General features: G+C 41.5%; 2 protein-coding genes across 2 annotated transcripts in view; both read right to left on the bottom strand.

Moving 5' to 3' along the window:
• Positions 1-9,271, bottom strand: part of Nebl (nebulette) — a 403,483-nt gene that overhangs the window by 340,093 nt on the left and 54,119 nt on the right. The gene's annotated exons all lie outside the window — the stretch shown is intronic.
• The window catches only part of CUNH10orf113 (chromosome unknown C10orf113 homolog), a 47,696-nt gene continuing 43,107 nt past the window's right edge, over positions 4,683-9,271 (bottom strand). Inside the window, exon 2 of the mRNA XM_023704948.1 lies at positions 4,683-5,031. Within this exon, the coding sequence (XP_023560716.1) occupies positions 4,683-5,031 (349 nt within the window). The remainder of the gene's footprint in view (positions 5,032-9,271) is intronic.

Raw genomic sequence — 9,271 nt, forward strand, 5'->3', positions numbered from 1 at the left:
GGAAGCTAGTTCAATGCCATAGCTAATACTAGGCTCCTGTCTTCAGTATCCTAAATAGTAATGCCATCTCTGTTTTAACTCCACTGATGGAAGATGGTCCTTCATAATGTTATAGTTCATTCTACTAATTGACAGTTAAGCCAAAATAACCTGATCAAAGGGTCAATATATTTTTTCAGGTAACACACCAGGAAAAATGCCATGACTGAAAATGCAAGATTTTTCAAAAATGTTTTAAAACATTGATTGATTGATTGATTGATTGATTGATTGATTTGGTACAAGGTCTCACTACACAGCTCAGACTCTTAGTGAACCTCCTGTCTCAGCCTCCCCAGTGCTGAGATTATAGGCATGTGCCACCACACCCAGTTTCAGTGGCTGGCGCAGCAGGCCCATGGTTCTGGGACAGCACAGCATGCATGCAGTACCAGGGATCAAACACAGGTCTTTGTGCTTGCCAGGCAGGCACTTAGACCGCTGAGTTATCTCCCCAGCCTGAAAATGTAAATTTAATGACAGGCCTACTTTAAATATTAAGCTTCTCCAAAATCCTTAAAGCAAAATTCTACTTATCAAATGTTAATATACCAAGTGGGCGTAGTGATGCATACCTCTAATCCAAGCACTCTGTAAAGCTGAGGCAGAAAGATCACAAGTTTAAGCATAGTCTGTACAATTTAGCAATAGCCTGTGTCAAGATAAAAATTTAAAAAAGGATAAAGAGGTAGCTCAGTGGAAAAGCCGTGGGTTCTGTCCCCAGCAACACACCAATATTAAGCAACTCAACACATAATATATGCCCAAAGAGACCTTTAAGCCAAAGAATGTAAGGATTTCACCCACCGTTCAAGCCCTATGATGAATCTCAGCAACATTAAATCAAGCTCTACTGTCCGTGTCTTCCACCAAAAAGTCTCAAGCACATTACTTCATTTCCTTTTCTTCACTGCACTAGGTTTGCACAGTTGGGCTCCTTTGGTTAAAAGTCTCTCCTTCACCTTTGATCTACTCCCAACCCAGAATACAGTAGCCATGGCAACTGATAAACACAAGGAAACATGGATGGGCAGAAGTTGGCAATGGCTGTGAGCCTGGGGACTAGAACAATGGTGTTGTCATAGACAGAAGTGGAACAGGAATTAATTTGATTGCGAGAAACTCTCGATTTGGAGAACTGTACTTGAAGATGATGGGAAAATCCTCACTGTCTGGGTATGAAACCCCAAACAGATGCCATCAGTAAAGACAACAGTTGAAATCATGATGAAACAATTTCCTAAGTTAAAAGGAGATGAGAGAAAACAAAAGTAACAAAGACATCCACTCAGACTCCCCTGAAGTATTCCTGCCTTGTATATTGTCTTTATTTTCTAGTTTTCCTCTAGTAAATATCCTCATATTTGTATTAAATTCTGCAGTATTGAGTCAAGTCTCACATGCCTATTCCTAGGTTCCTGGGGTCACAGAAGGTACTCAATGATATCATTTGGGCTGGTTCTAATAATCAACCAAAAAGATGGTTTACCAATACTTAACACAGTCCCTGGAAATGAAGACCACTAGTGTGTCATTTATAGCATCTCTCTGAGGCCAGCACTAAAGAATGTCTTTATATTAAATGCATGCATTTGTTCATTGCAATCTATTAAAAATCCACCATGTGCAATGCATTGACTGTGTTAGGATGTGTCTCTTGGGAGACATCCAAATCTCAACTGTATTTCTATCTTCTTGTGCAAACTCAGAGATAATTTTGTACCTTGTTTCCTTTTAGTGTATTCTATTGTATTTAGAAATGCATGTGTTGGTAGCTTTACAATTTTCTTTCAATATTAACTATTAGGTCTATGTTCAGGTGTCCCCCAAAACCTCATATGCTTATAGGTGGGGTTTCTCAGAGGTGGCTGGATCTAGGTTGGGTAGTAACTAGGTTAGTTCATTAGTTGGTTTATATAGTTCTGGGTTTGGATAATTGGAAGCCCCATTCTGGGTATGGGTAGCACTAACTGATAGGCTTATAGCGGGAATGGAACACAAAGGGACAGAAAAGAAAGCAGGCTTGCTGCTTGCTTTTTCCTGCCTGCTCTGCCATGGACTATCTCTTCTCCGCCATGCCCTTCTGCTGTGCCACATTGCCGTGGTGCCAGCCAACTACAGACTGAAACCTCCAAAAACTATGAGCTAAGTAAGCTTCTCCTCCTCTGAACTTGTAGGTTGCTGGGTATTTTGCCCCAGCAATAACAAAGGAACTAAGACATTGACAAATAGTCTCAGTTACTTAAAAGAAACCCACAGTAATATAGTTTGAGAATAACTTCTACTTAATTCCTACCTATAAATAAAACTGCATATTCTCAAAGTTTCTTTAGATCAACTTTCTTCAGACACTGAAGCTATTAGTAAAAGTTCATTCCATCTTTTCTGTTACAAGACTCAGAGCCCAGGGCCGGTGAGATAACTCAGCGGACCAAGTACCTGCTTAAGCAAGTGCAGGGACCAGAGTTTGTTTCCCACCCCCAGGCATACTGTGCTGGCCACTAAGACCAGGCATAGTGGTGCATGCCTGGAATCCCAGTGCTGAGGAGTCTGGAAACAGAAACATCACTATGAGTCCACGCTGCATAGTGAGACCCTGTACAAATACATAAAAATAAATAAATAAATGACTCAGAACCCAAATCATCCTGGCCTTCCCACAAATCCTTACTCCTTAGTCCCTTTTTTAAAAAAATCTGTCAATGTCATTGCTATCCTCACCTCTCCCCATCCAAATTATCTGATTCCTTCTTCTCTTTCATGCTGAGCTCCCCAACTCATCAAGCCTTTGGCCTCCTCTGAATTCTGTCAATTGTCATCTCCAGCATACACATACATATTGTTCCTGTGTGTGTGTGTGTGTGTGTGTGTGTGTGTGTGTGTCCAACCAGAGTGTATGTAGATCTCCAACTAATTTAACATTTAAGTTTAAGCTTTCTTATGTTATTCTGTAAATATTTCACATAAGGCTCCTTTTTCCCCCTCTGCCTACTAGAATATACCAGCTATTTGAGGGAACACCCATCTGCAGACCGTACATTCAATAGCACCATTCTATGCAATTCTGTGCACACAGAAGCTAGACAGTGTTTTCAAATGACCAAAATACCTCTTGGTTTTTTACAAATTTTCACATAATACCTGATATACTTTGACCATTTGATAGCTGCTTCCGGTTATAACATTACTCATTACATAAGCATTAAATTCATCCTACCAAGTCCTTCAAGGAAGGTCCTATTTTGATAAAGGAAGCAATTCAGGGAGGTAAATCTTAGAGCATTTGATATCACGGCTACTAATACTATACCACCATCCCTTACAGTTTAAAGAAGTATTACTAACAAAAGATAGGGAAAAAGAGAGACAAGTTATGAGTTAATAATGCTGGAATAAAAGGAAGCTTAGCATCTAAGACAGTGATGCCAATAGTAGCTTGTCCATCAAAGCTAATAACATCTTGTATAACCAGACCCAGAGCTGCTCTCCCTCCTTGGCCTAGTAAGTTCACACAGAGAGGCAGTCAGCTCATCAGAATCACACTCCAACCAGTACCGCAACCATGTCAGGAGACCAAGTGCCAAATGGCACAGGGAGCAGTTTGGAAAAGAGTAATAACAGTGACCAGAAGTCAACAGATTAAAAAATACTAAAACTGAAAACAGCAGAGCTCCGAGCTAGACATGGTGCACAAACCTGTAATCCAGCCACTCAGTACGTTGGGATAGGAAGGTCTCAAGTTCAAGACAAGGCTGGCAAGACCCAATCTCAAAATAATAATAATAATAATAATAATAATAATAATAAATAAATACAATAAAACACGCCCCTAACAGAGTCCAGTCAGTCTCCACGGATGTGTGGAGAAGGGGAGGTGACAGGCAAGGCAAAAACATCACAGAGAGCAAACTCAACTCAGAAAATGCACACAGTACACACACTGGAAATGATATATACACAATACATAAGACACACAAAGGCAACACACACCCAACACAGCCTAAAGAACAGCCTGGAGAGCAGCCTCAATGTCTCAGGTTCTCTAGAAGTCTCTAGAAGTGCACTGATGGGCACAGGCACACCCACACCCCACCGCTGCCACAAACACTAGGCTGAAGCCATACCCAGGGATCTCGACCCTTCTCCCTGAACCCAGCAGTCCCTCTACATCCTACTGAAAGCATAGTTCTTATCTTCAGCAAACAAAAACTATTTCAAGCTCCAAAGACATTCACTCTGGTGGGAAGAGAAGGGAAGTTGAGGAAGAGGCAATTACCAAACGGGGCTATCCAAAGCTTCCCTTGAAATCAACAGCTCTCTTGCCTTTGCCTTTTTCCGGTAAAATAAAGCCTCATGTACAGATTGAAGAAACTGTCTTCAGGGTTCAAACTGCCTCTGTAACAAAATGAAGGTGGATCTGCAAAATGCAAATGAATGAAGAGAGAACAGAAAAGGTTCTGCTTCTTGGCCGTCAAAATGAGATTGGTGGAACTGTGCCAAAGTCAGAAATAGAAGTGTGCACTCTCCTCCCTAAGCAAGCCCTCCAGAGCTGCCTTTGAAGTCACACGTGCTCCACAGGACTCAGACTGACGCAGACTCCTGTGCAAGTTTATCTTATACAGCTCAGTAGGAGACACTGTCCTTCAAACACTCCAAGAAGTCATTTTCAGCTCCTCCTTGGATGTGCTGAACTTTACGGCCTGGAACTGAAACCCAGGTCTCCCTCTAGGTATACCTTCTGGTCCCAGGGACAGCCCCAGGGACTTGGCCCAGCCTTCTGGACCTGTCCCAGGCACTGCCAGAATGGACAGACTCCAGTTCCCAGCTTTCAGGGACTGAGGCTGCCTTTGCAGCCACCTGGCCAGTCTTGGCCGGCTTTGCGGCCTTCTGGTCACCCCAGTCAGCTCCCTCGGAGGCCTTGGGCCCTTTGTAAGTTGCCATCTCCCTGCCCAGTGCCCAGGAAGAAGGGCAGCTTTGCACCGTCCAACACTGCTACACGCATCAAAAGGAGGAAAAATCTCACATTTGGATGAATAATAATCCTGCTAGCTAGCTTCGCTGTCAGGGAATTCTCTGGTAAACCTCATTACAACTTTAAGTACAATCAATTTCGTATCATTTGTTTTGTTTTCTACCTAGACACTGTGCTTAGAGTGTGGAACTACCCTGAATCAGGATAATGCAACTAGGAGCTAAAAGATCAGAGAGAAAAAAACAAAAATATTTTCTATTTTAAAATGCATTAGGGCCGGGAAGACAACTTGGCGGCACAAGCACCTGCCTGGCAAGCACAAGGTCCTGAGTTTGATTTTTGGCATGCATGCGCACATACACACACACACACACACACACACACACACACAACATATTAGTTCACCCACTGTGTGAATTTTAAAGATAAAAGCAGCCAAAACAGTAGCTCTTTAGCATAAGAGATTTAATTGTAGAGTACATTAGAATTTAGTACCTTCTCTTATGAAGGGAAGCTAATAAAGACCAAATAAATGCAGTTACTTAAAGGAGGAAAAACTGCTGCCCAGAGTTAATGGTTCAGACTAGCAGAGTAGTGACAAAGATGCTCGTAGTCTGACTAAATAGGTCTCCGCTGGCCAAAGATAAAATAGCCTAATATCAAAAGAAGTGACTGTAAATGATTCAAGAATGCCAAACCTACAAAATCTAGGTGTGTATAATGGGTTGATAAAATGTTCACATCAATCTTCTTGAAATAATGGGGAGAACAATTCATTAGCTGACCACCAGTAGAGGCTACGAGGGCCCCAGATTATTCTGAAAACTGATTTTTAAAACACGTGCCTTTAGGGGCCGGGGAGATGGTTCAGTGGAATATGCGCTTCCCTGTCAAGCACAAGGGCCTGAGTTCAATCCCCGATTCTGCCAAAAAAAATAATAAAATAAAATAAAACACGTGCCTTTGCTTTTCAAACTGTATTTTTGGACAATCAAATCCATATAAACAAATCCCAACTAATAAATGTGGAAAGAATAAGCAGTTTAAAGGTTCCCACTTTCCACCTCCTTGGGAAGATATCAGTAGTACATCATCAATCAAAAACACATTAAATGAAAAGTTGATAATGAAATTTATAAAAAGACTCAGATGAACACGCCCAAGGCTGACCTCGTCACAGAGAGGTTTAACACCCAGTTTAAAATCTATGCTCCCAGTGGGCCCGTCAGACAGCTGAGCAGACTAAAGTGCATGCTTTGGGGGCTAGGGAGATAGCTCAGTTGAATTAAGTGCTTGCTGGCAAGCGCAAGGGCCTGAGTTCAATACCCAGCTCCGCAAAAAATAAATAAATAAATAAATAAATAAATAAATAAATGCCTGCTTAGGCAGACACAAGGGCCGGGGGTTCCATCCCTGGCCTGCAGTGCCGGCTCCCTCCCTCGGCCTCACTGAGACAATGAGACTGAGTGTGGTGGCGCGCACCCATAATCCCAGCACTTGGGAGGCTGAAAAGCAGGAAGGATCTCTACAAGGATCTTTGTGTAGTGAGACCCTGAAGAGCCTGTACTAAATACATTAAATAATGGTGCACATCTATAATCCTAGCACTCGGGAGGCTGAGGCAGGAGGATCGCTGGCAGTTTGAGGCCACCCTGGGCTACAAAACAAATTCAAGCCATCCTGAACTGCAAAGTAAAACCCCATCTCAAAAAAGACAATCAATAAATAAGTAAATATAAATAAAAATCTCTATGCTACTTGAAGGGCTGAGTAAGTGTAGGAGGGATGAGTTAGATGACCACACCCTGTGATTGGCCCAGCCCAATAACACTGCCTCAAAGAACCTATGACTACAGACAATCAGTATGTGGAGTGTTGGTCATAAATAAATAGAAAAATTTTAGAAGAAACCAGATGAAAAACCAGTGCAGAAACAAGATAAGAATTACATCCAACTTCTCAGAAACAATAATGATTACAAGCAACTTCTCTTCAGAAACCATGTAAGGGGCCAGCGAGATAGCTCAGGGGACTAAAGCACTTGCTTAGGCAAGCTGAGGCAAGCACAGGGACCACATTTGATCCCCAGCACCACATGCCACACCAGCCTCACCCTGAGGGTGGGCTGAGCTGGCCAAAGTGCAGGTGTAGTGGTGTACCCATGTAATCCCAGTGCTGGGGAGGCTGAAAGCAGGAGGATCACCACAAGGCCAAGCTGTGTAATGAGACCCTGCAACAAACATGAAAGAAAGAAAGAAAGAAAGAAAGAAAGAAAGAAAGAAAGAAAGGAGAAGGGGAGGAAGGAAGCAAGCAAGCACATAAGAGGACAATGCAGCAAAATATTTAGTTTGACCAAAAAAAAAAAAAAAAAACCTCAAATTCTACACCTTGCCAGGGGCTGGGTATTTGGCTCAGTGGTAGAATGCTTGCCTAGCAAGCTAGAAGCCCTGGGTTCAGTCCTTGGCCCCCAAAACAAAAAGCAAACCTCCCCTAAAAAAAAGTTCAACCAAAAATGTACAGTAAAATCAAAAAAGACCAAAAACAAACAAGGTAATCTATACCTTGGTAAATTATTCTGCAAAAGTAAAGAAGAAATAAAGTCTTTCTCAAAGAAAAATTGAGGGAATGAGCTGCCAATACAACTACCTCACAAGAAATGTTCAAAGAAATTTGGGTGAAGAAGAGCAATAAAGGAAAGACATTCCCTGCTCCTGGATAGGAAGAACCAACATCGTGAAGATGGCCATACTTCCAAAACTGTTGCACAGATTTAATGCAATCCCTATCAAACTACCAATAACATACCTCACAGACCTAGAAAAATCATTTCTAAAATTTATTTGGAACCAGAAAAGACCTAGAATAGCAAAGGCAATCCTGGCCAACAAAGACAAGGCAGGAGGCATTACAATTCCTGACTTGAAATTATACTACAAAGCTACTGTGATAAAATCAGCATGGTATGGGCAATGAAATAGACCTGAAGAACAATGGAATAGATTAGAAGATGCAGTGGCCTCTACAAACACACTCAGCTACCTGATCTTTGACAAAGGGGACAAACATGCTTACTGGAAGAAAGATAGCCTCTTTAACAAATGGTGCTGGAAAAACTGGCTCTCTACATGCTGAAAACTAAAACTTGATCCAGGTCTATCACCATGCACTAAGCTAAAGTCAAAATGGATTAAAGAGCTAAACATTAAAACAGAAACACTAAATCTCCTGGAAGAGAAGTAGGAGGAACTCTTGAAGACAGGGGTAGGCAAAGAATTCATGAATAAAAATCAAATCGCACAGGTAATACTTGTGAAAGAATTAACAAATGGGACCAACTCTCATGGAGAAGCTTTTGCACGTCAAAAGAAATTATCAGCAAAGTAAAAAGACAACCCACAAATTTTGAAAAACTCTTAACTAATAAGCACTCAGACAAGGGCATGCTCTCTAGAATTTATAAAGAACTAAAAAACATTAGGGCCCCTAAATTTAAAGACCCAATCCAGAAATGGGCATCCGAGATGACACACACTTCTCAGAGGATGAAATTAAAGAAGTGAATAAATATATGAAAAAATGCTCCACATCACTAGCCATCCATGAAATGCAAATTAAAACACTGAGATACAATCTTACCCCAGAAAGAATGGCTATCATAAAGAAATCAACCAACAAATATTGGAGAGGCTGTGGGGAAAAGGGAACCCTTCTCCACCACTGGTGGGAAGGTAGACTGGGGCAACCATTATGGAAATCAGTGTGGAGACTCCTTAAGAAACTAGGACTGGAAATCCCATTCAAACCAACTATCCCCCTAATAGGAATTTTCCCAGAGGAACAGAAAACATCATATCATAGTGATATATGTGTACCTATGTTTATAGCAGCACAATTAGTGATAGCCAAGTCTTCAACACAACCAAGATGCCCATCACATGAGGAATGGTTGAAAAAGATGTGGTATTTTGATGCAATGGAGTATTATTCAGCTATAAAGAATGATAAACTCAACGCCTTCATATTTAAGTGGATGCCACTTGAAGATATACTTATAAGCAAAATAAACCAGACCCACATGTGCAAATATCATATAGTCTCCCTAGTGTAGGAACTCAAAAGAAGACATACAAATAGAAAGCTATAACATAATTAAAAGGAAAGCAGGGGCTGGTGAGATGGCTCAGTGGTCTAAAGCACCTACTTAGAACAAGCTTGGCTAAAGCACAGGGACCGCGGTTCAATCCCCCAGCACCACATGCC

Source organism: Octodon degus, unplaced genomic scaffold, assembly GCF_000260255.1.
Source record: "Octodon degus isolate 3935 unplaced genomic scaffold, OctDeg1.0 scaffold00208, whole genome shotgun sequence".
NCBI lineage: Eukaryota > Metazoa > Chordata > Mammalia > Rodentia > Octodontidae > Octodon > Octodon degus.